This window comes from Corapipo altera, unplaced genomic scaffold, assembly GCF_003945725.1.
Source record: "Corapipo altera isolate COAL_440 unplaced genomic scaffold, ASM394572v1 55, whole genome shotgun sequence".
NCBI classification, from domain to species: domain Eukaryota; kingdom Metazoa; phylum Chordata; class Aves; order Passeriformes; family Pipridae; genus Corapipo; species Corapipo altera.
The window spans coordinates 7,924,660-7,950,508 of NW_020884882.1; the positions used below are offsets into that span (position 1 = coordinate 7,924,660).

Consider the following 25,849-nt stretch of genomic DNA (forward strand, 5'->3'; position numbering starts at 1 on the left):
TTTGATTTGATTTGATTTGATTTGATTTGATTTGATTTGATTTGATTTTTAGGGGGGAAGGAGGATGGAAGACGTATTTATGAATCTTCTATGCTGAAGAAACAGGGCTTTTTGGAATTTAAATTAAAGGGAACATTTAGCACTGAAATATTTTGTATTGATCAGTAGGAGTTGGGTACCATTCCAGGTGAGACTGGGGAGTGAAGAGAAACCACTACAAAGAGTGTAGGAATGGGGGGTCCACTTCGTGTGGTCCAGGTGAATGTTTCCATGGGGAATTGGATCCCTGAAGACTGTCCAAAACATGGACAAAAGCCTTTTTCTTTTTTTTTTTAAACTTGAGCAGGTTGTGCTGGGAACAAGTTCTCTGGCAAAACTTGGCCTTTTCTAGTGGGCATTGTATTAGAGGAAGAGAGTTTTTGTTATGTACCACAGTTAGGCTATCCAAAGGTATTTAGAAGAAATGCTTGATAAAAGCAGAGTTTGTATCTGCTTATTCTGCTGTCAGCATAGTCTGTCAGGGCAGAGTTTGTCATTTATCTATACAGGAACATAACCAGTTCTTAACATTCCTACACAGTAGTTTTATTTTATTTTTTCTTGTCCCATGGGCTAACTGGCCACAGCAGCACAAACGCTTGTTAACTTGTTGGTTTTCCTGTAACAGAAAAGGGGTGATTTAAAACTAAGAGATGGACCAAAATAATTATTAAAGAAAGAAAAAAGTGGCTGCATCTATAACTTTCAAAATCATTCTAGTTGGAATTTGTAGATATTTTTACATCAGATAGCTGAGTTGCAGCAACAAAACCAGCCACCGTAGAGTTACTTTTGTTTTATTTTTCTGGCTGCTGTATTATGAGAGCTCTAAATGAAACTTTTCCACAGCTGGAGATGGCAAACATCTAATGACACTTCCTGAACAAGTGGCAACAGCCATCGAAGGTCACAGGAGGAATTCTCAGAGCCACAGGGTGTCATCAAATGTGCCCAAAATAAAGAAACATGAATACAGCTTTTTTTTTTTTTAATAGCCTTTAACAATCAAAGGCAAGGAAGTGTAATCAAAGATAACTCTGTTAGTGGGCTTCAGCTTGGACTCTCATTTTTGAGTTACATTTAGTGTCTGCAGCAAACAGGCACGGGTGAAGAGGGAGTAGCAGGTTAGGGGGATCTAAATTAATGGTTTTTGTGAGTGCAGATGAAACACTGATGTTTATTTCTTTATATATATATATACATTGTCATGCAACTGTGTTTGAGATTATATAGTTTTGCACATCACTTTTGTGCTGTAGAGGTGAGACAAGCTTTAGTTAGGGGGGAAAATGGTTTGGCTACATCAAAGATATCTCCAGCAAGTCAGCTGGGTATTTAAACATCTCCCATGTTGGGAAGAGTGTGTTTGTGTGAAGAACCAGAGGGCTAATACTACACCTTTAAATATACAACTACTAGAGAACTAGAACCCAGCCCCATTTCGATACAAACTGTGCCATTCAAATCAGTCGCTTCCATGTTCCAAGTGAAAATGTCTCACACATATGCAACAACCTCATTGAAGTGTTCTCTGTGTCAGCTTCTCTGGCCCTGCTGTGCTCCTTAGCACAACTGCAAGGGAGGTCTGGGACTCACCAAGAGCCAAGAAATTATTGTTTCTGGAAAACAGTTTTTCTTTCCTCTCTCTCTTCCCTTAAAAAAAAAATATATAGATACTTAATTCCTCTTGTTTTATCTGGGGTTTGAGTTCCAGTGAGAACATTTGCATTTTTATAGTTTGGGGGGTTTTCCTAACAGTTTTATCAGGTTTCTAAACTTTTCTTGGTGATAAATTTGCATTTCAACATGATCCTCTGCCAAATTTATTAAAAAATAATTTTTTAAAAAAGTTTGTGTTTTCTACCTATTTTGACTGCAAAGACAACTGATTTTTTTCATATATTTACTTGTTTAAACTCCTGTGACCTATTTTACCTGTTTTGTGTAAATGAGGAACTCTATATTATAAAGTATCATGACTAGTCATAGATGAACTGGTTTGGATCCAGGGAAAACTTAGTGTAGTTTTGGCGTGAGATCTTTAGGACCAGCTCCCTGAGATTAAAGCCAGAATAAACCAAGACAAAACGCACACCTTTTCATATTTCATGTACCTTTGTATTCATGGGTTCTTCTGGGCTTGAAAACGGCAGAATTTCAGCAGTATTTATTTCGAGCTGAACTGTAATCAAGAAATAGTAGAAATGTAAAGGGGAACATTTTCCCCATGAGATTTTCTGATCTGTTTCTTATTTTTTCCAATTTTCCAGACCTTTTCAGTTCACCTGTCACTAGTGATGATCTCACTGAATGAGCATCTATTGTAAGGGACTTTACCAGTAGTCTGTATCTCAGTATTTAAACAGTATGATTTTATAAATAGAACTGGGTTTTATTGTTGTTGTTGTTGTTGTTATTATTCTAATTTTCCTTCTCATCCATAGCTTTCCTTTTCATCTGGTCCAAACAGATCCGCACACTTAGAAAAGTCCTCTTTTAAAGTTTGAGACAGTAGGTCCACAATGGATTTTTTTTCCTGTGTTGTAAATGAAAATACAAAAGTCTGTCAGCTGTATTTGCCATCTAGAACAGCGCTGGTGGTCACCCTACAGCAGCAGCACAGCTCCTGGAATTAGGGGCTGGAGGGGAGTTAGGAATGGTCTGCTGGAACAGCTCAGCAAAACTGATTTTCGCTGCTATTCTTGGGGAGAGGAGGAAATGAGGAAAATAAAAAAAAGTGCAGCCTTACAGTTGTTGTAAAACCAAAAAAAACCAAAAATCCAACCCAGCAACCATCAGCAGAGCCTTTAATGTCACCGTCAGGACCGCACCTTCTGCAGCTGTTTTCAGTCCTGTGTGCATCCTCCTTTCTCAACTGCAGATGCTCCTGGTTCCTCTTCTTTGTCTCAGCGTTAGATAAGTCAAGTACATCTGAAGACACATGGACATCTCCATTCGATAAATCTTTTCCAAGTCTCCTCCTGGTCTGTTTTTATTTGCTAAGGAGACTTACAGTTTCGTTGAGGTTGTGCTTGCCACACTTGGGTTCAAAGCTCCCACTTGTTGCATCAATGGCAAACTTCCATCCATGGGAGAAGGATTTGAACATTTTTTGAATAACTGATTATTAGCTTCCACGTCTTGTGGTCACTGCAAGATCACTCGTGGAGGCATAATGTATATAAAATGTTAAATAAGCTGTGCATTGAATGGAGTGGAAAAGTTAGTTAAGCAGCTCAAGTACACTTGGAAGAAAGATGACCCTGACATCATTTCCAAGGAGGTTCAATGGAAGTTGCTCACTTTCAGTAAAAAGAATAAAAATAAATCTGTGTTTAAGTAGTCTAGTAGATGAAATCTTCCACCCTCATATGCACGCACACAGTGGGGACATTGCTTCTATTCCTAGGCTGCAAATCATGTGTGTAAGTCTTGCCAAGCTGTTCAGGATGAGGATTGAGGAGGTTTAGGCACCACTTGCCTGTAAAGAGCCAACCTACCAGCATGTCCAAATGGTCTCTCCTAAATGAAGGTGGTGGAAGAAGGAAAGTAATGACAAAATCCTGGACCATGGCCCCTCCAAGGAAGCCTTAAGGTTGGACTTGAAAGCTGTCCTGGCTCCTTGTAGGCATTACATGGCTCCTGGCATAGAAGGTTGGGTGTGGTGTGGGTTCAAGCAGCTGCCTTGGACTTGTTTTCTCCAAAATCAGCATCCAAAGCCTTGTGGTTAGGATTGACATGTAGTTGTGTATTTGTATATTTGCATGAGCAAAGGTCAGGTACTGTCAGACCCTGGTAGCTTGTTTTATTTCTTATAATCAAAGGTAAGCTTAAGAAACAAGGTATTCAGTCGATTCAGTGATACTTGACACTTAAGAAACCCATGAACTAATGCAAAAGAGGCTCCCTGAGCTCCATATTTTGGTCACAAAAATTTTATTATGGTATTAATGGTCAGTTTGAGTCTATGGGAAAGATTGCTCAAGAAAGACTTGAGTATAACCAGCACCAGCCACTGCTGGAAAACTGCCCTCTCCAGCCCTGCACCCTCCACTGGATTGTGGCTCTTTTCTGCTAGCCCAAAATAAATGTTTATACGGACAATGCTTCTTTGTTAAAAAAAGAAAAATCTCAATTAGTTTGTTTCTATTAAAAAATAAATAGAAAAAGTCACATTTTGTGGGGTTTTTTTTTTTTCCAATTGTCAGTGGGAATTGGTGATTTCAATTTACCCATGTCCTAAAACAGGAGCAGAAGTAGCTTCAGACACCATTTCACCAAAAAAAGTGGCAGGCTCAAAATTTTGCTGGAAGAAAACAAATCACCCCACTCATCCCCATCAAAGGTGGAAAACTTTAGTGACAGGGTTTGTGACTGGAAAAGAGCCTGACCCTGCTGGTATTGCTGGACTGTTGAATGTCAGAGCAGACACAGCTGTTGTGTCCTAATTTGAAATAATCAGTAAAAGTGTCAGAATTTATTTACCTCAAGCTGTAGGAGTAAAGTAAATTAAAGAGCATGTGGAAAGGGGCAAGTTTTTGCAGGCGTGTTCCCCATGGCTCTGCAGTGCACAGCGGGATGGTGCTGCCCACTTTTCCCATTGGCAGCACAGGGAAAATGTGGCCTGACTTGAGAAATCAGAAGAAATAATGGGGGGAAAAAACTAAAAAAAAAAAGTGAAACTTGATTTCTGCTAAGGAGCTGTGCAGGTGCTCTGTGTGTGTGCATATGTGGGGGGAGGCTTCAGCCCTGTAGCAGAGTCCCTGTGAGCACGATACACGCCGTTTCTAACTCTGCCTGCTTCTGCAGTTGAGATGTTAAAAAGATTTGAAATTTTTTTTCAATATATAAAGAGAAAAAAAAAAAAACCACAAACAGTGGCAAAATCATGTTGAGAGGCTGATAAAAAAAAATCCTGAGGGGGCAAGTTGAGTTAGTTTGTCACCTGCTCCTGTCCTGGAAGCCAGCGCCAGTCTCTCAGCATCACAGCATCCCAGTACTGTTCTGAAGTGCTTGTTGTTCAATAGGATGTTGTTTTTCTCCAGTGTAATGTTGTGATTGTTACCTGATAATGTTGCCAGGGACTTCACATTGTAAGAGGTGGTCCATCTTGTTTGATGTATTTGGCTAAAAAAACAGTGGTGTTTTTTTTTGTTATTTAAACTCCTAGCAACTGTGACTACAGTAATGTGATGAGTAGCACATACAGCAAGGAGGCGAGGACAACAATAGCCTCCTTAAAAATGTCATCTAAACTTTTTTTAAAGAAAAAAACATTAAAAATATTTTTAAAACATTTTACAACATTTTTTGTGTGTTCCAAAATGGAATATTTGTATTTGAAAAAAAAAATCCTGGAGTGTAATTTAATCCTAAAACCCTCTAACCTTTGTGTATATGGTAAATGTTTGTATTTTGCAGTTTCTGTTTTGCTTTTTAGATAAATAAAATGTATATGGATATTTTTAAGTCATCTTTGCTTTTTTAGATGAGTTTGTAATCACCTTATAACTGAAAATAAAACTTTCCTTTATAAACCAGCTATGCTCTCTGATGTTTTTTTTGGTGTTTGAGTAGCTCAGTTCTTCATTTAAACTTATTACTTGTTTTGGGTTGGTTTGTTTTTGGCAGCTCAGCCCCACGCAGCCACTCATCTCCTCAGCCAGCAGGGATGGGGAGAGAATCAGAAGGGTAAAAGTGCAAAAATTCGTGGGTTGGGATACAGACAGGTTAATAATTTTAAAAAAAGGGTTAAAAGAACCCACAACAAAGAACATCAAAGAGGTAAAAAAGCAAAGCCAAGAAAAACAAGTGATGCAAAAGCCATTTCTCACCTCTGACCAACCAGTGCCCAGCCCATGCATGACACCACTACCACGAGGGTTCAAATACATCAGGAAAGCACAATAGGAAGAAAAAAAACCCCCTAACATTTATTTTCCTGGTGTATGGGACTGCTTATTTCAAGCTCGCTGATGACCTCTTCAGTCAAACAGATGGAGGTTAAAGCAGAGAGTCCATTCCTTAAGTCCTGATTTGAGGTAGGGAAAGAAAAAAAACCCAACATGTAGGTGGCTACTATTTGTGAAAAGCAAAGCATTTGAATATCACTGCTGAGCCTCCAGCACCCCATGCCCAGGATCAGCCCCACAGCTGTCTTTAGTTAGTTTTTTTTGGCTTGATTGCTTATTTTGCTGGGTGTGATTGTCAGGGATTTCTCCTCTCACTGGCACCACCTGCAACGCCTGGGCTGAGCAGCCTGATAGCAGCACAGACAGCAACTGCAATGTGCCTCAGGTTAAAATAAATAAACAAGGAACTAAAAAAAGCCACTGAGTGCCACGAGGTGCTGCTGAAGGGTTTCAACTACCTGCCATGGGTGGCCATCACCTGCCCAAGGCTGCAGCTGCTTCCATCAGCTGAAGTCCACGGGATAAAAGGTGACATCAGCAGGAGGAGATGTTGCCCACCAAGGCACATAGCAGGGGAGCAGCACTATGTTAACCTTTTACCTGGTACACACCAAAACTCTGTGGGTCACGTTGCACGGGCACTGGTTCAACCTGACATCGCTCCAGTGCCTTGGTTGGCCAGGCCCTGGTGCCAAATGTGCGAAGGGCCTTGTTCTGAAGTCTTTGCCCCAGGAGGGCAGCCAGAGATGGCAGATAATCTGTCAGATAAGGCTTGTTTACGTGGCAATGATTCCCCAGGTCTAACCAGGAGCATTTCCGTACCCTGCTCAGTCTCCGAAAATTCCTGCATTACCCACTTGGCCATGAAGGGTTGCAAAACCCAGCTCACCCTTTCCTTGCCAGTGAGCAGAGATTCCCTATGGCCTTATCCAGGGAGTATTCCAGCCTGTACTGCCCACACTGGGAGCATAGGGGCACCCCAAACCCCTTTGCAATAGCACAGGAAAGAAATTCTCAACACAGGGACACAAGTAGCTATGTTCTGGATTCATGGCAGTCACAGAATCACAGAATATTCTGAGTTGGAAGGGACCCACAAGGATCATCGAGTCCAATTCTTAAATGAATGGCCCATACAGGGATCAAACCCATGACTTTGGTGTTATTAGCACCATGCTCTAGTCATCTCTTTGCATGTCTAGTTTCAGGGGTGGCGTAATTTGGCTACCACAATAGAGCTCCCCAAGGCACCCCACTGGAGCCGCAGGGTGCTGAGCATCAGATGGGACATCTCCTGCCAGCACATTGTCCTCCAGCAGTTTTCTAACCCATCCCCAGAGATTAACCACAGCTTTGCAAATACTGCCATGTCACAGCAACCATGTGCTTTGCTGCATCACTGTTTTGTCATGAAGTAGCTCAGCTTCAACCCAACAATATTTCCAGTGCGGAAAAGCTGCAAGCAGTGCTGTAAGCACGTGCATGTGCATCTCCAGCTCTTACTGCTACCAGCTACAGCAAAATTGCCTCCATGTGCACAGGGAGGGAAGTCCCACAGCTGTGTGGTGACATGAGACAACCCCAGCTGGTAGCCATACAAAGAGTGGCCTCCCAGAAAAACCCTCTGCATGTCCTCCCCTTGTCCTTCAAGGTCTCTCATAAATAGGGGTCCTCTGGCAAGTTAAAATGCTGTTGGGAAACAGAGCATTGCCTCACTATTGTCCTGCAGCAGAAAGAGACACGAACCAAAACAAATGCATTTCATTTGCTTTTATTTAATTAAAAAAAAAAAAGTCAAAGTCATTGCAATCCCATTTAAATACAGAGATTTACAAATAGGTCCAAAACAGGACTAAAATATTCTTTGAAATGCTGTACTTTTAAATATTGTGCTTTCATAGATACATAAGAAAATTAGCATATAAAAATACTTTACAAGGAATACACTCTAATATATGGATAAAAATACACATTTAAGTAATGCATTTCATCTTCATATCATTCAAAATGCATAGGAAGGGATACAAGGACCAAGTTTTTCTTCCTCCTTTTTTTTTTTTTTTAAAGCCTTTAATAAAAGTCTTCATTAAAAACCTATGAGAAACCCCAGTGAGCTTCCACTGCTCAGAATATTGCATATAAAAACACTTTCGGCTGCACTGTCAATGCTCCACAGTATCAGTTATGGCACATTATCTAGGTGTGGCAGCAATGGTATGGGATATTGCATACTCAAAGAGAAAATGGCTACGACGACAAATAGCTGGATGGGGCCGGGCACGTGTCTGGAAGAAAACACCCTGATACGTTGTGCTATCACAGAGGGATGTCAGGGACAGACAGTGGGGGGAGAAGTCCTGGCTCAGCAAAGCAACACACATGTGCTGTACACCCATCCAACAACCTATGGGCACCCCCTGAGGTGGTGATGGAGGAGCCAAAAGGGTGAGCAGGGAACAGGCGCGGTGCCGGGGCTGCGGTGTCCGACTGACAGGCTCCTCCACTCCCCTGTGCCCCAGCCTTCCCAGAGAAAGCGATGCCAGGATCATGCCACCACCAGGACACAGACATCATCATAAAGTGCTAATAGGTGGAACATGGCAGGCAGATGAGGGCACCGATGCAAACATAACAGCCTCTCTTCCAGGCAGGGCTGGGGGCTCTGGGGAGGGAGGGGAGCATCATGCTTGCAAAGCTACATGAGGCCAGCAACAGGCAAACACACACTGCCCAACCCCCATGGGACACAGGGACATAACCTCCACCTAACAAAGGGCTTGTCATGCCACTGCCTGAAGGGAGATGACATGGTTTTGTTAATTCAAAACATCAGGGGCAGCTCTGGGAATTCACTATTCTGCTGTTTACTTGCAGGCACAGGCCAGGTTTGCAAGCAAACATAAAGCTCAGACAAACAAGGTGGCTGGGGATTTGAGCAGGTACTCAAGACTTTTACCCTTGGGTACAGCCTCTACTCTGTATTAAGTACTGCAGCACAGGTAACCACATTGTCCATGGGAATCCATGCCAAGACAAGGTGCCTCATCCCACTGTGGGGTGAGCCAGGCCTGGGGGAGTGTGGACAGGGCTGTCAGGAGGCAGCTTCAAATACCAATTTTTGAACAAGAATTGAATCTAGCCACTCTCCAGCACATTTTGAAATGTCTTTTAGCCAGCGCTCTCCACTGCCCTGCACCGGGAGTGCAAGGGGCTGCAGGACTTGGTTTGTCAGGAGTGTCAGAAGGATGGAGATGGGCACAACATAAAAGGAAAGGCATTTCAGTCCTGCTGTATGCAACTAACTGAGCAAACAAGGAACATAATAGCACCATGTGTGTTTATAGGATGGCCAAGGCCTTCAGGGCGAGGAGGATGTCGGAGGCAGGACCCTGCACACTCAATGGCTGAGGCACAGGGGGATGATCTGCCATGGGAGATGGCTGTGGATGCTCCTTCCTCCCGTCGGCAGCTCGTCCCATTGCCATCGCTGCCACAGCCCCCAGATACACATCCAGCTCTGACCTTCCCAGCAATATTTGGCGGTCCACAGGCTCACTGAAGACCCACCTCCCCACTTGCAGGTTATGGTACACACAGCATTTACAAATACCAGTGCAAAAACCAGGAGAAACACCCCAAATACCACAACGGCTCAGCAGAGGCCCTGGGCATCATCTGCTCTGCTCCCACCACTCAGAGCGTCTGGACACTCGCCTTGACCTCGGCTCCGAGGGACACCTGCGCCGGCAGCTCTCTGTTCCCCTCCGAGGGAGCGTTGGCAGCCAGTGCCAAGGGGTTTCGGCTAATCACCAGGTCCAGCTTATCTCCAGCCTCCGAAATCAAGGGAACAGCCAGACAGCAGTCAAAGTCTCTTGTTCGGATGCGATTTACCTGCGGGGATGGATTTAGGATGTGCCATGGGGAGGAACAACAGAAAGATCATGTTTGTTAGTCAGAAAATGTAAAGATTAGTGCTAAACCCACACCCAGGAAAACACACAACGCTTGGGGGTCCCTGATTCCAGGTTCAGAATGGAGCACAGCGGAGGTACCCCTTCAGACTGAGCATCCTTGCTTAGCTGAGGAATGATGCAGAGGAAGGGGGAAAAAAGTCTGGATCAGGCATGACCCCTGAACCCCAGTGCCTGGGGCAGTAGTACAAGTATTAAACACTGCAGGGTTCAAAAACAGTTCTCCAGTTCAAGCCTGTAGAAAGAAGGTTGCCATTTTCCATGATTATTTTTGCCATCATGGCTTTTACTGGACCTAAATTTGTGGTGCTGGGTATTCAGCACCTAGAAAACAAATAAAGCCATGAGGCTTCTGGCAACCATTTGCCAGCTCAACCAGCAGTAAACTGAGACTATACTGAACAGTTTCTGCTTTTCCTCTCCCCATTTACATTCTTCATTTCACAGGAGTCTGGATGCGTTTCATGTGGGCTCAAGAGGCAGCTGCAAATTCTCTCCATAGGATTCAACAGTGAAAGCAGGTACTGCTGGCTCTTGCAGACCTTCCAGTACATTTCTGGGCTGGGTCATCTGCAGAAACCACCCCAGCTCTCTTGCCTACAGCTCACAGAACACCTGGGCTTGGTGGCACGAGAGCTCTGGGAGGGAGCAGGCTGGCAAACAGCAGGGGAAAGGAAGCAGAGAAAGGGGAAAAGGATTTCCCACCCACCTTCGGAGTGAACATAATCCCTTGGGCCAGGTGTTGCTTCCTTCTCTGGATAAGGGCTTGATGAGTCCATACAACTCTTCCCTTCCAAACCCTTTCCCAGAATTAACTCATGCCCACATAGCTGGGCTCTCTGATGGTAGTGGTGTCCTTCTGTGTCCACACATTTGACCCCAATACTGCTCCTTACAGAGTAGTAACAAGGGACAATTTCTACCCAACTCATGGACAAGGAGAGATAAACAATGAGCTTGCTCTGTCCTTGCTCTATGCCAGCCAGGCAGTCCCAGTGCAGAAGTGGCATTACTACAATGCCACGCTCCGGTTAATCCATCCAGCCGAGCGGCAGAGGGTCTGTGACAGCAGTGACAAGGTGTCCCGCTGGCCTTCAGGCACATCACCGTGCCCACGATCAGCAGCACTGTGAAGCATCCTCAGCAATGCACCTCTGTACTTCTGGAGGGCAGTCGCCTGTACCAGGTCTGCAATCCCTCACTCACAGCTCCACACGTCAACGCCACGGCAATCACCTCATCTGCTCGTAGGTGTGAGCTGTGCGGCACAGCATGTGCAAGAAGGGTGTCGAAAGTTTCCATGCCGCTCTGTTTAGGATTTTGGGCACACCTCCCAGAGCCCTTGGCACTCGCAAAAAAGCATCACATCCAACATGGAACAGAAAGGCAGCCCAGAGCCTAATTAGCTTCTTGTTCATTCTTGCACCATCTTTTATTTGAAGCTGAGAAGGAGTAATTGTATAGCAGCCAACTGGCTAGAGACCATAACAAGCTTAAACAAGGTTCCCCACAGTGCTGCCAGTCCTCCAGTTACCTGATGTACATAAAATACTGGCTCTACTCTGACTGCTAAGAACCCCCGCCTAGAAATCAGTAAAACTAAACATCTTTCTGAGTGTTTCCAAATATGGTCACAATATCTACATTTCCAAATGGTGGCAATTTTTCCATTGAGGTTGCACTTCCTTCAGTTGCTGAGTTGCCCCAAAGCTAAAATAGTTTGTTTTCATCCATATAAAGCTCCTCTCCAATCTCCAAAACTCACCACGCTCTTTCTGTCCCTCTGGTAGTCTGATACGTCCAGGACACACATTACAGACTGTGCTTTTGGCCAGAGTGTTTATTCTGTTTCTGCATCACCTACTTCAGATCAAGTGTCTTTCAAAGAAAAATATCCATAAAAAACCACTTTGCTTGAAGGATGTGTTTCCTAGAAAACTCTTTTAGTTGTCAAAGGCATGCACAGAACTTCATGAATATTACTTTACTCTGCAAGGGGCTTCACAGGAACATGTATCAGTCCACACGACCTGGTTCATCCAAAAACCAGGAAAAGGATTCAGGGTGAGGAGAGGAAGCAACACAGTTTTTTGCTTGTTTTGAGCAGTCCAAGCTCAAAAAGGGCAGTGCTGGGACAGGCTGTGTCCTGGAATAGAAGTACTGCCTGGGGTACCACCTGAAGGTACTACCTAGTGATTTCTTATTATAAAACACAGGTCTCATTGAGTGCTTGGTGGCTAAGAGCTCACCTAGTTGGCTAACTATTACCTTTCATTAAAGTTAGTGCTGTCATGGATGGGTCTCACTTCTCTCTTCCTCTCAGCCACTCATTCACTCCGTCCCAGTCTCCAGAACTGCATTTTGCATTTATTACCTGAAGCACTCTGTCATATGGCTTGAGGCCACACTGATCTGCTGGCCCATCCGGACGGACCATATTTACATAGACACCTTTTTCTAGCAGGCCATCCGACAAACTGAATCCAAAATCTTCCCTCTCCGGGTCTTTGTGGAGTGTCATCTAGAGAGGTAGAAACAGACAAAGCATGTTTTAATGCAGCAGAGTAAAGAGGTGATGTGCAGGGTTGGCAGGTTGGCAGCAGAACAGGTAATGCATGCAGACCTACAGAAATTCTGCTCTGTGTCTTCTGGGCAGATTTTTCTTAGCCTGTGCAGTTAACACAGATTGAGCCTTATTTACCTGACACCATCACCTCAGGTAGATCACATGGCGAATTGCTTTGGTGACTGGCATAAAACCAACCCCACGACAGTCCCTCACCCTTGGATGTGGAAGGAAACACAAGCAGGGTAATACAGACATCTGCTGTTTCACCCAAAGAGCAACAAAAAAGTGTTATTAATGGAGTAAGGTTACACCATGTACCCTCTGTGTGTGCCAGACCACCACATGAAAAATTAACATGTTCTCAGAGAAATTTCAATGTAGTTAGTGAAATGTGAAAACAGCTCATTTTTAGTACATCACTCAGCAGGAGCATCTCGAATTCTGCATATTATTCACAAGTTCTTTTCAGAAAACTCATATCAATAAGTGCTGACGTACTGAGGACAAGAAATGCATAACATCATCGCCCTTCCCTTGAGCACATCACACTTTGGCCTTCTCTAGAGGAGGAGAGCACAGCTTGAAATGTGTCTTGCCATGAGGTAACACTGGGAACCAGGGACAACTGATTCCCCAACACTACCAAAATCTCCCTTTGCCTCTCATGAACTGGGAGTGCATCTCTACTGTGGCTCTAACTCCATAACTTGGAGTTGCTCTTGGCTGAGTAAGCCTCATGGATGTGCAGTCCTTGGGAAGGACAATGCTCAGGGTGACACACAGGAGCAGCCTACCTGGCCTCAACCTCATTTCCAAACAGCCAACACCAGATGACCAGATGAAGAGTCACCCTATAACATGCCTAGTTACACAGCTCTCCTTCAGGTACAAAGGAGTTTTATTTAAATACACATTTGCCATGCCCTGAAGGGCAAAAGCAGATCAAACACGAAAAGGTTGTTTTTTCCATCTACTATAACTGCAGGTTTTATTCTAAAGTCACACTAGGAAAGAAAAAGACAATCAAATTCTTGAAAACTCTTCAGCTCCCTTCCCTGCTTGCATTCTGCATCAGCAGGTTCAACAGTTAATTACCTCTTCTAATTACTGCTGCCTTACACCATGCTTAAACTGGCAACATTCATCCAGATGCTGAATTCAAACCAGTATCCCACCATTGAAGTCCTACCACTGTCACCCCTACAGGAAACGCTGGAGGTGGAGTGGAAGGGGAGGGAAAATAAGTTATTTTTTATATGGGAAGTGGCCTACTGAACGGAGTGTGCCACAGGAAAAGGGCTGATGTATCTCCACAGGGACACACTTTGAGCTCTGTCATTTTTATCTGTAGTAACAATTAATGAATTCCAGAACACGAGGATCTGGACATCTTATATATTAAGAGAAACAGCAAAGCACAGGTTTGAACTCTGTTGAATGGCGACAGCTAAATCCTGTTACTCTTCTGAAGAGTCCCTTTCATCTTAATCTGACCCTCTGGAAACCTTTGCTCCGACCTTGGTGAGGGCCAGCTTTAATAAGGAACATTTTCTGGGGATCCCTCTGAACATTTTCTGGGGATCCCTCTGAACAGAGAAGATTTTTTACAGGGTTGTAAAGCTTCTATAGCCTTAATCATTAAGGTACTGCAGTGCTAGAGCTAGACTGACCCCTGGCAACACAAACCTTGTGAAACTCAAGGGGAGTCGGGGACATGATTTCCTGCATCTCCTTCTCGATCTTCTTCATGTCCAGGTTCCTCTCGTTCTTCTTGGCAGGGGAGCTGCTGCCCTCAGTCTGTCCGTCGCTACAGCTGGAGTTCACTTTCCTCAACGGGCTCATTCCCGATGGGTTGACAGAGTCCAGGAGCAGCTTGCTGCCCTCCAAGCCCAGGTTGTGCACACTCCCTGTCATGATGGATGCCTGTAGGGAGAGGGCACCATGCCACTCTGCTGAGCCAGCAGCAAGAGGGACCACGCGGTAACTAAAGCAGCACAGACAACAACAGGGTGATACCAGTGCTCTCATTAATCAGAAAATAACTACCAAAAATCTCTTCCTATTAGCTGTAAGAGCCAAACCCAGACTTCATGAGCCTGCTTCCAGGTCTATGGCTGACCCACTCTGTGCTCTCCATCCCCACCCCAACAGGGAGCTTTGTCTCAGAAGGAAGCACTTGTGAAGCATCTCATTATTTTTTAATGAACAGGACCAGACAGCCCTCATATTGCGCAGGAACCATCTCGACAGTCAAGAAGGATGCATATCCCAGTCTCAGGGAGCTCACAGAGGAACCACAGTCTGCCTGGCTCTCCAGCCTATCCCTGCAGGCTGTAGGTCCCCACCAGTATCACACAGTGCTGGCAATGGCCCAGGGAAGTCAATACCTCAGACTCCACTGAGGCCAATTCAGCAGAGAAATGAGGATTTTATCTGTCAGTAAATGGGAGCTGTCACTGAGCAAAACTGAGTTAAAAATATGAAATTAAGTAGTATTTAAGCTTGGTCATCCTTGATAGAATCCATTAAAAGATGCCCCTAAGTAGCTTCGATTCCATTTGGCAATGCTTTTCACTAATGAGATTACATTGATCAAAGCTAACGAAGGAGTCAAGAATCCAGTCTGTGGAACCTCAGCTGGCTCCAGGTCACAGAGTCCATTTAAACAGCGTAATGAAAACTGTAATTTCAAAGTTCAGTCTTCAAGGGTCTGCAGTCCCATTAAATGTCAAAAGGTAGAAGAAAGGAAATGAAAGGTAGGGAGCAGATAGCAAAATTCTCCAACGCTGACCGTGGCAAGTCAAAGAGCAATTTCTCCTGTGCACAGAGGAAATATCACATAACCAAGTCTCTAATCAAGACCCTCCAGCTCTTTGCTTCAAGCTGGAGCAAAGGCAAATAAAGTGACTTATGGTGGCAGTAGGAAAATGCCAGCACTACCCAAGTTATCCCAAAATGGGATGGATAAAACACAGAAAATCTTTCAGCTTTGCACTTTTCAGGTTTGGGCAAAACTCAAACACCTGCTACGTGCTGGAAGGACACTGACTTACCACATACTTGAAAGGCAGATTAACAAACAGCAGTACAGTCAACTGTACGTTGGGTACGTTTGTTCACTGACCTCAGGCAGCCTCAACACTCCCAGGGTGTTGTGCTGTGCTGTACCAGCACCAGCACTGCAGAGCCAGGGAGAGCAGAAAGGTCTGTGCACGCTGTGCTGCTGCCTTCCCTCATCGCTGCAAATACCGTAACCAACCAGCACTCAACAGCGTTTGACTCCTTCTCTATCTTCAAGGTACTTAATCCTTTCTGCAGCATCATAAGCAATGTCCCAGGTGCTTTGGGTTTAATGCAAGCAGCAGAAAGGGCAATTTCAGACTTCTCCAGCCTTGGCTGCCCCACATTGTTTTTCCCATGTCTTGGCTGCCCTCAAAGCAAAGCAGGGACACACGCTCCACTAGACATACCAGAAAAAACCTGTTTCTACCCTTACCCATACTCTGGAAGTAGATTGCTACTATGTGTGAACCTGTTTCCAGGTTACCTTGGGTCACCTTGCGGGACTCTTTTTTTCTTTTCAAATGTGAAGCATGAAGGGTCAAAATAAAATAAAATAAAATAAAATTAAACAGAACAAAATAAAATAAAATCTGTGACTGCCTAAAATCCCATGAGGCTGAGAACTAGGGCTGAGAAACCTGCAATACAGTAAAAACCCCCATGAGCACCACACATCCCACAGCATGCCTCAGGAAGGCTGGGCATATGGAGAGGGAGGAACGGATCAGTGGCAATTTGGATTTGATAAAAGGGGAGTTGAACCCATCAGACTCCTGCTAAAAACACAGTACTTCCCTTCTGTCCCCAGAACTTTCAAAATACTTTAGAAATGTGCTAAATACACCAAAACCCGGAAGGTGTTCAGCTTTCAGTAAAATTCCTTCATATGTTTAAAAGCATTGCTATAACTGTCAAAGCTCCAAAGACTTAAAACAGCAACTGCATCACAGATGCCTGGAAAAGGAAAGGGAGTCCACAAAATCCCTTCTTTTGCATCACAGAAAGGAGTACTTCCTCTTAAGCAGTCAATAACTGTTCAGAAAATTTGTTTGTGGCTGCCTAAACTCATTTCTAAATACATTCGGGTCCAGGAAATAAGTGATCAAGGGAAAAAGTTATAGTTTGGGGAGGTTGGGGATTTGGGATTTTGTGTGATTTGCTTTCTTTTTAAGTCAGCATTTTCTTAAGTGTCTACGATAATAAAAACAGCATTTCATGCTTCAGCACAATAAATTTAATTGAGATTTCCTCATCCACTTACAGTTGCTAAGGATCAAGGAGAAAAGGATAATTAGTAAGTCCCTTGTCACCATACAGGCCAAAACAAGACTTTCCTTTTCGACCTTCAATTAGTCAGAAATTGCTTTTTTTTCACTGAAGTCTCAGCAATATGCAACTGTGCATAAAACCAGTCCCACTGGGAATGATGGAGAGCACGACCCAGGGAGCTCTTCTGAGTCCTCTGCACCCAGAAGGCAGGGGGAGGAATAGGCTCGTGGGGTCCTGCTCCTCCTGAGGAGGAGAGCAGCACAGGCTCCATCCTGCTGGGCAGGTCTCACAGTCTCAAGGGAGGCCTTTATTTGCATCCCATGACTTAGAAATCTAGGCTCCTCATCCTATAACCGGACACAATAACACGACCTCCAAAGCATTTTGGATAAAGAAAAGAGAAAGTGGTTTGTGAAGAGAGGAAACACCTTTATTTCTGCAGGAAGCAATTACTTTCTCAGATTTTTCCATGGGGAAAGCTGGCTGAAAAGCTTCCAATTACCTATTTCACTAAAACAGTTTCCGGCAGAGTGACAGCTGAATGCAAGATATATGTTGTGCCTGTCTGTACTTGAAGCAAGCCAAGGCTTCAGTCCCAGTGGGGGCTTGGGGGACTCCTTTTGCTTGGTCTTCAAGTGCTTTGGACAGGCAGTATCCTTCCAAGCAGAGAGTTTACTGTTGGAGAGGAAAGACTTGCCAACAGTCATGTGAATATTATTGGCCAGCAACAGTTTGTGAAAAGAGCATGGAATTCCTGGTGGGTAAGACATCGGCTCAGGGGAAGAGCGCACGCAAGCAACTGTCTAATGAGACACAGTTATCCATTAGCACAAACACTGACATGAATTAAACCCAAACCCTTCTTCACACCACTGGCAGCACAGGGATGCTACAGGCAATTAACAGATCTGGGGAAATGGTCTAACATTTACAGAAAGAGCAACACAGTCAGATCAGCAGCAAATTCAGAAAGTGATTTACCTCAATCTCCCTCAAAAGTTCAGACTGGCCGCATGTTTCCAAATCCTCCAAAGCTTCTCCAAAAACACGCCAAAAATTATCCTCGTGAGTGGTCTCAAGGCCATTTTGGCGGTTGGGGTATCTGTTGTAACGTAGGAACCAAACATTGTCAGCACTCTTCTGCAGCGGGATGAAAGCCGCAAGGCTACAGCAAGTGTCTCACCAGTAAAAGCAGACTTGAAGAGTCTTCATATACAAAAGCAAACAATATGAACTTTTCAAACAAGAGTCCGCATACGAGACCTCCATGCATTTACTAACGGGGCAAGTGTCCTTCAAAGGAAGAATTAAGTTGGTGTAGTAATGTCAGAGTTCAAAGGGTAAATTAAAAAGTGCCTGTAGGAAGATTGTAGGTTTAGGAAGACGTTTTGGTGAAATAGAGAAGTGAAAGAAAAAAGGATGCATTATGGGTAAACCAGGAGCCTCAGAGACTGTTAGTACAAAGGCTGATGGGATAGAGCTCAGATCTGAGACACAGAACACCTGAGAAGAGAGAGAAAAACACAGAGGGTAACAGACATGGTGAGAAAATGATAAATACATTAGGTCTCTATGAGAGTAAATAATGCAAAGATGTATATAAAAATGACTGCCCTGGGCTGAACAAGCGAACGCACACTACAGCCAGCAGTATCAACAGTGTCATGTATAACCCATACAAACCCAGTTTCATTTGCTTTGGGATGACCAGGGAACTGAGCTGTTACTTTCAGGAAGTCTTTGGTTTTTTTGCTGTATAGCAGTCTTGGCACTTAAAGCTCTGTAAAGTTTGCCACCAGTTCTGTCTACAACAGAGAGTAAGGTTAGAAAGAACCTCTCTCAGGCTGGTACAAACACACATTAATGTGAACACCGTGTGCTAGGTGTTCTGCAATTTCCCCCTTTGGCAGTTTCAGCATCTCTTATCTCTGACCACAGGCCAGGGTCAATTCTCAGACCTCTAAATCAAACAGCAATTAAACATGCTGAAGTCCTCTGAACAAGTTAGAAAATGTAGGTGATGCTGGACACTGCTTACTGAACACCAGACTGCAAAATCACACCAGCAGTGCTCAGTTTAACAGAAGCCTCTTGAAGGAAACTGTGGTATTAAATCCAGGTCATGATAAACCCACTAATGTGTCATTTGGCACTTTGGAGAGGCCCCAAAGGTACAGTGACATCAGAGCAGCCCTAATGCATCTTCTTATAAGGAGTTGCATGGATGAGGCTCCACCTCTGCAACATCTGGCAGCATCTTGCATGGCTTATTCAGCTCTGCAGATGGGAAGGGATGCTCATCCACCACAGCCACTTAGCAAAGTCAAAACATTTTACTTGGGTACAAGTCACAGAGAAGTTGTCCTCCATTAAATATATAACGACCCCTTGGGCTATTAATAGAGCTTTTTCCAGATCTCTAACAACTGCAAAGTCTTTAGCACATGCTTTGCCTTTTCATCCACTGGTTTAAATGGGAATCCGTAGCAGGCAGAAACTCACACACACACACTTTTGCTCCTTGTGGGTGGTCTTCCTGGAGATAGCAGTATCTGACATGGCTTATTGCATTTTAAATTCACCCCCTACCTTTCATCAGCTTTTAAAGGACAGTAGCCTTTACACTAGGCAGAAAGGTCAAATAAACACCCAGTAAGACTTTATAAAAACAAACTGAAATTTCCCCCCAAAAGGAATTTTTGATTCTTTCCCCTTACTCATTTCCTTCCTCTGCTCTCAGGTTCCCAAAGAGGCAAATGTCTCTTCTAATTACCCGTTTCTTGCCTCTCAGAGCAGCAATATACAAACACATCCAGGACACGGATGAATCAGAACCGGCTCCCACACCACTGGGTCAGCAGGTTTTTCCAGGCTAGAGGCAGTCAGGGTTAGAGACATTTTGTTTTTCTCCCTAATAAAACGGGCTCAGTGGCATGAACCATTTCACTTGCACTTTGACATCAGGGCTCAGAGTCCTCTCATTAGGGACACGGGGGCTTCGAGCGCTCAGATTTGCTAACTTCAGCTGTCAGCGGCCTCACTGGGGGGAGGCCACGAGGGATCAATGACCTGTGCGAGCTGGCTCTTGCTGAGAGGCAAAACAAGAACAAAGTCTCCGCCGCTGCCAGCCTTCCTGCCAGTTTGATCATCTTTAAATAGGTGGAAATGGCCATGAGATGTTCTAAGGGTTTCGTTTGGACAAACAAAAGTCAAGGAAAAAAATAAGAAAGAAAAAAAGAACCGACAGTAACAACACAACACACACAACTATGGGGACTCTGGAGGATGTCAAGGGGAGGGGTAGTTTTGAAGCAGTGGGGCTTTTCCACTGTGTATGGCTCAGCAAGGGACAGCCTCTGCAAGGCAGATCCATCAGGATTTTCACCTAAAGTAAGGGGCAGCTGCAGCCTCCTCACTGGCCTCAGGAGACATTACAGGATTTTCCCCACCTGGCTGAGCTGGGGGATTAACTCAACCGTGTTCATTCAGCATAGCTTTGTTTGTGGTGTTGGAAGGGCCAAAGTGTGACGGAGAGAGAATCCAGCCACTGCTTTGGTAGATTTTAACTTGGACATGCAACCTCACACTGGTCCTCCGAGTACTTTGGTTGGCCTTTTGCACTTCGTAGCATTGAGCCGTTGCAAAGCTACATCCTCACTCAAAAAAGTGTGGCCAACACATGCAGGGACAGCCCTGACCATATCTATTTATCACACTTAAACCATGAAAATACTGCAGCCTTGACACGGCAGGAGTAAGAGACATGGTAGGAACCTGTGGTCCATGCAGCTGAGACCACCCAACTCCAGACACAAATGTACACCTGGACATGGCAGAGGTGCCACAGAGCTATACCCTGGGTAACCTGAGGTGGCTCAACAGAGCAGGTTCACCACCCCAGCATCCTTCTCCATGGTTGCCCAGTGCCAACACTGGGACACCCCTGGCTGCTCCATCACATTCCTATGCCCTCTTTTCCCTGTGCAGTGACACCCACATTTCCAAACACACCTCCCTACCTCCTCCCACCCCTCCGTACCTGCTGGGCTTGTCCCAGTCATCTTCACTGAAGCTTCCATCCATGTAGGGGTAGTTTTTTCTGGGGTCCCCTGGAGGAGTGCTGCTCTTTTGCCTGCTGTGTCTCCATTCGTGTGGATGGAGGGCTATGCCTGCAGCCTGAGGTATGTACGTACCTAGGGAAGGCAAGAGGGAGCAGAGAAAGAGAAAGAGTAACACCTGGTCAGAAACCCCAGACGGGGTAAATCACGCTGAGCCAGGAGAGCCTCCTTCCCTAGGTCCCAAACCTGAGGCCACATGGATTGCATACTGCTTTCATCTCAGTCATCTCAGTGGTTCTTCTTCCCATCTCTTCTGGCTTTAACCAAAGCAGCTTCTCAGGATCTTGACATGGGGTGCCCCATTTCTCCTTTGCTCCCTTGCTTCTTAATAGTTTTATGGTGTGAGTTTGGGATCCACAGACCTGGGAGTACACATACCCACAGATGCAGATCCTGTCCCCAGTAAGATTCAGCCTTGGCTAATAACTCTTATTTCTATATTGAACCCAGCAGAAATTATGATGTTGAATCAGCCACTTTTAAATACAACAAATCCTTCAAAGGTCAAAGAGAAGATCCTCCCAAGCTTCCTTCAGCAGGCCCAATCCCATTCTTTCTGAAGGATTTGGAGGCCTGAATTCTATTAGGAAAAAAAAGTCTTCATTTATATTCTCAACTGTGTTTGGGACCTAATGGACAGCATGAGAAAGGTAACAGAATAGAAAAGGGCAGCAGCAAAGAAACTCCATCCAGAGCAGCCAGAAGCAAGAGTCTTCCTTAACAAATGTAATGGTGCTGAGGGTACCTGGTGGTGGTCATAGGTCCAGTGTGCTCAGCAGTGGTAATGAGGAAGAGTCAGCTCTGTTCCTCAGAGATGCCAGCCAGTTCCCTCAGCCCTCCCATGCCTTTGGGATCAGCTGGTGTAGGTACAGGAAGCTGCTTTGGGGACATGTGTGTGAAAGGCAAGGAATAGGGTGAAAATCTCTGCTGGCTCATGTGTATCACATTTGATAGGAGATCGGTATGGACCATTAGGATGAAACCAGGCAAGTTTTGCTACGTCTGCCCCCATGGACTTTTCTATACTGCAGTGTTTTACTCCAGAGATGTAAATCCATCACTACCAAGTCACAAGATGCCCAGATCTTATGAGGAGCTTCCTGAACAGAAAACTTTCAAAATAGACCATTCCTCAGCAGTGTCAGTGCCATTTGCAGTGGAAATAAATCTCCCAAGTCCCTTGCTCACCTCCTGCTGCCTATTCAGTGTTTCAGAGAAATCCTCACAGCCTTTCCAAGAAACACCGTATGCTCCCATCGCACGCTGTGCCAAGTGAACAGGAAGAAGTAACGGAGAAGCACATAATTAAGGGAGATTTGACCTCCTAAACAGCTAAGAGCCCTGGAAATACCCAAAGACAATGCCAACACTTTCTTTGAAAATGCCAAGGCCTGTTATTTCACATAGTTGAGTGTTTCCTCTGTGTGTTTTTAAAGGTTAGACTGCTCTGGAAAGAGCCCCAGGAAAATTGCTTTCCAACATCTCACAGCAGTCAGGAGCACTCACTGCCTGCCAGAGCAGGACAAGGGCCCTGGATGCAGGTCCTTGCAGCGAGTGGGCAGCAGGTTTGGGCTGGGTGCAGGGGTTGGGTGCAGAATGGTCAATTAGTGCCATTGTAGATTCACCTTCTCCTTCTAGGGAGAAGAGCTGGATCCTTGGGATTCAGAGCCACCTGGTGGCATGTTCCCGTCAGGCCCAGCACAACTCCCCCACACAAATCCTTCCTTGAGCCATTTCCTAATGCTATGGTTGAACCTAAAACCTATAAGGTTGCAGAGCCTTATCTGTAATTCTCCATTTGAGGTGTGAACCCTAATCTCCAGGCTCTGCACATTCCAGATTTCTCTGCATTGTGTCTTCCCTGCCCATCCCATGGACAACCCTGCATGCCCTTCTCCCTGCCTTCCAGCATCCCTCTTCCCAGCCAGCACCAGAACAGCACCATGCAGCCCAATTCAGTTACCAGGGAAGACAAGAGAGCCCCTGAAGCAAAGCTGCAGTGTGTGGATGTTGGGCAACTTGGCATCAGCCCCACACCCCAGGGCTCTGTGCTCAATTATCTGTTCTCAATTTACCAGTTAAGCAATCACTTTCCAGTGTCCAACTTGTGTTAACATTCAATTAGATGGAGAAGGATTGCAGCATTATGAAGGCCAGGGGATTCCTCCTTAATGAAGCCTCCAGTACCAAATTAAGACTTCAGATCAATGGAGGCTGAAGGAAGACACAGGAATGGGGAAAGAGACATCTGGGCAGTGCTATCCTTTGAACTTCTCTAAGCCAGAGTGCAGGGAGCACAGTACACACCTCACTCAGCACAGGGAAGGTGATTTGCAGCAGCATCCTGCAGCATCCCTCCCTGTTTTCACATTCTGTTCTGGACAGGAGTCTTTCCACAATTTCCTCTTGCAGTGTCAATTCAGAATTTTGGTTTGTTTCAATATGGGCTAATACTTGCTTATGTCACTAAATCTGAACTGGAATAACTATTTTCCAGTGCTTTTCTCCATGTAAAAATCTATCCCCATTACTAGAGCATCATCCATCCCAGTTCCATATGTTTGCCAGAAGCTACAGCTGAATAAACCTGGCCTCAAAGCCATGTGTCCAACTGATCATTCACTAGAGAGTTAGAGATACTTTCTTGTAGTATTACCTTAATTATTTTGTTAAGTGAATGCTTCTAGTCACAAGACATTCTTGTGGATTTTAAAGCATCCTGAAGAGGATTAACATGTCCTACAAGGCCTCTCTGGAGAGTTAAAAGTGAGCTATGGACCAAATACTCTGTAAAACATATCATCAGTGAATATTGCCTCTGATTATGCGAATTATAAAGTGCTGTAATGGTTTTGAAAATTATGAGAACAGTACGACGCCATATAAGCCAGAAGAAATGTGCCAATAAAAGCCTAAACCAGACACATCAACTCAGAGCACCACAGGAATGCATTTTAAAATACATTTTGTTCCCTGCTGGAAGCGAGAGACCATGAAAATGTGGTCAGGCCACAGGCTTCAGCTCATGTTCAGAGACAAGAATCAGACAGATCACACAGGTTTAGAGGCTCTGTCTGTCTTCACCTCGGCCCAGAGATCCCTAAGAAAAGATGACTCTGGCTTACCTTGGCTTCCATACCCAGCATCAATGGCAGAGCCATCCCAGGACTCCATAGTATTGTCCACACTAGGAATTGCAGTGGAGTATATCTCAGACAGCTTGCTAGTTTTCTGGGAGTCTGTCAGTTCATCTTCTGGGTCGCTCACTTCATTTATACTTCCCGATTTCTTGGGATAGGATTCTGAAAGCAGAACATCCCGCTTTAGCAGGCACGAAGAGCAAGCCTCAGGGAAAAGCTCATGCTGACACAGGAGTAATCCCAGGTACTGTAAGTCTTTAAAGTACCTCTTCAGCTCTTCAAAAGTAGCTGAGAAAGGCATGTGCAATGAAGCTAAAAGGATTTAATGCATTACTCTTATCTCAAGCTGAATCAAGAAAGAAATGCCTTTCTGGGGTTTTAGCACACGGAATACAAGGAGCAGCCATGGGCATTTGAGGATTACCACATATGAGAGAGTTGGGACCTGATCTCAATTCACAAGCACATCTTCTTGTGCCTTTGGAAGCTTCCTCCAAAACAGCCCTGCCCAGAGAAGTGTTGGCCCTTGCAAGCTGTAGCTTCTCTTGAAGGGCCTCCTTTATACTCAGAGCAGCACCAGGACAAGGTGCTGGCTGCAAAATTTGCCACAAACTGTATTAATGAGATTCCAGTGACAAAGCAACCTGATCCCAACCACCACCACTGAAGCCCCCTCCCAAGATTGTACAACCTCGCAACAATTCAAGGCTAATCACCTCTCCAGAGTCTCCCATGCCGCCTCATGACAATAGCAGAATTCCTGGGCCTGGTATTTTGAGGCTAAATTTCCCGTGATCAGTGATTGGAAAATAGAAGCTGAATGTGAATGATGAAGCTCGGACCTTCCTTTTCACTATTTTAGTACTAACAGGCCCTTATTATCATTGTATCAAATTCCCTTTCAGGCAAAAGCTATGCTAGGAATGGTTTCTCAGAACAAGCATTTCTCTGCACTGAATATTTTAAAGTCCTTTTTGATTAGATATCCTGTTAGCCATCCACACCCTATACCTCAGACTGGAAGGATAAAAAGCCCTATGAAAGTCTGCATTTGTCAATGAGAACAGATTATTTTACCAAACAAAGCCTGGTGTCCTGAAAGTCCCTGTTTTCCAAGCATTCAGAAGATTGCTCACCACAATTTACTCAAGATTACCCTGAAATTTCAATTACACCTGCTTCATTCTCAGAATGATTAACGAGTCTCCAACCGGCACTTGCATGTCAATTATTTCACTGAGTGGCTGTGACAATGTTAAGTGTCAGCAGGGGGAAAAAAAGAGCATTTCAGACTAAGGATCAAGAACACTTAGCCAGGGGGGAAGAGAGTGGAGTTTCCTGAAGAGGAATCAGTTCTCCAATTCTACCTCCATTTGCCAAATCCCCACTCCCTGCCTGGACTTCCACCATTTGTAAAATAAGTCCATTGCCACACATTTCCAAACTGCTTTGAGGTCTATAAAAGTTCTATGTTTAAGAGTGATGTCACTTTTTCAGATGCAGGACAGGTATCCCATGGGATGCTCTTGCTTGGAAGAGCTTTATCATTTGATTTCTTTTAATTACCACAGCACTGTGGGCCACTGGCTGGGTAGGTCCAACCAAATCTACAAACTGCAGAAGCATGGCACCCCCCAAAAAAAAAGAAAATACTCGGTGTGAGGGAGACAGGAATGAAGCCAGGATGCACCTGTTGCTTTCTGAACTTGATGAAGAAGACTCTGTTTGGTTATGATTATGCAGTTGAGGAGAAAAGTTTTCATGATCC

At 44.7% G+C, this 25,849-nt stretch overlaps 1 protein-coding gene across 7 annotated transcripts in view; it reads right to left on the reverse strand.

The window, feature by feature from the left end:
* Nucleotides 1–7,706: 7,706 nt before the first annotated feature.
* Nucleotides 7,707–25,849, reverse strand: part of GRIP2 (glutamate receptor interacting protein 2) — a 276,332-nt gene continuing 258,189 nt past the window's right edge. For 4 of the 7 annotated variants that reach the window (XM_027640504.1, XM_027640505.1, XM_027640503.1 and 1 more), the window contains 6 exons: nt 24,067–24,243; nt 20,863–21,016; nt 17,805–17,925; nt 14,178–14,414; nt 12,297–12,443; nt 7,707–9,842 (listed from right to left, as the gene is read on the reverse strand). In XM_027640504.1, the coding sequence (XP_027496305.1) occupies nt 9,645–9,842; nt 12,297–12,443; nt 14,178–14,414; nt 17,805–17,925; nt 20,863–21,016; nt 24,067–24,243 (1,034 nt within the window). In that variant the 3' untranslated portion in view covers nt 7,707–9,644. Of the gene's footprint in view, nt 9,843–10,631; nt 12,444–14,177; nt 14,415–17,804; nt 18,327–20,862; nt 21,017–24,066; nt 24,244–25,849 lie in introns of those variants that run through there. The other 3 variants (XR_003527203.1, XM_027640507.1, XM_027640508.1) reach the window with 3 other exon arrangements.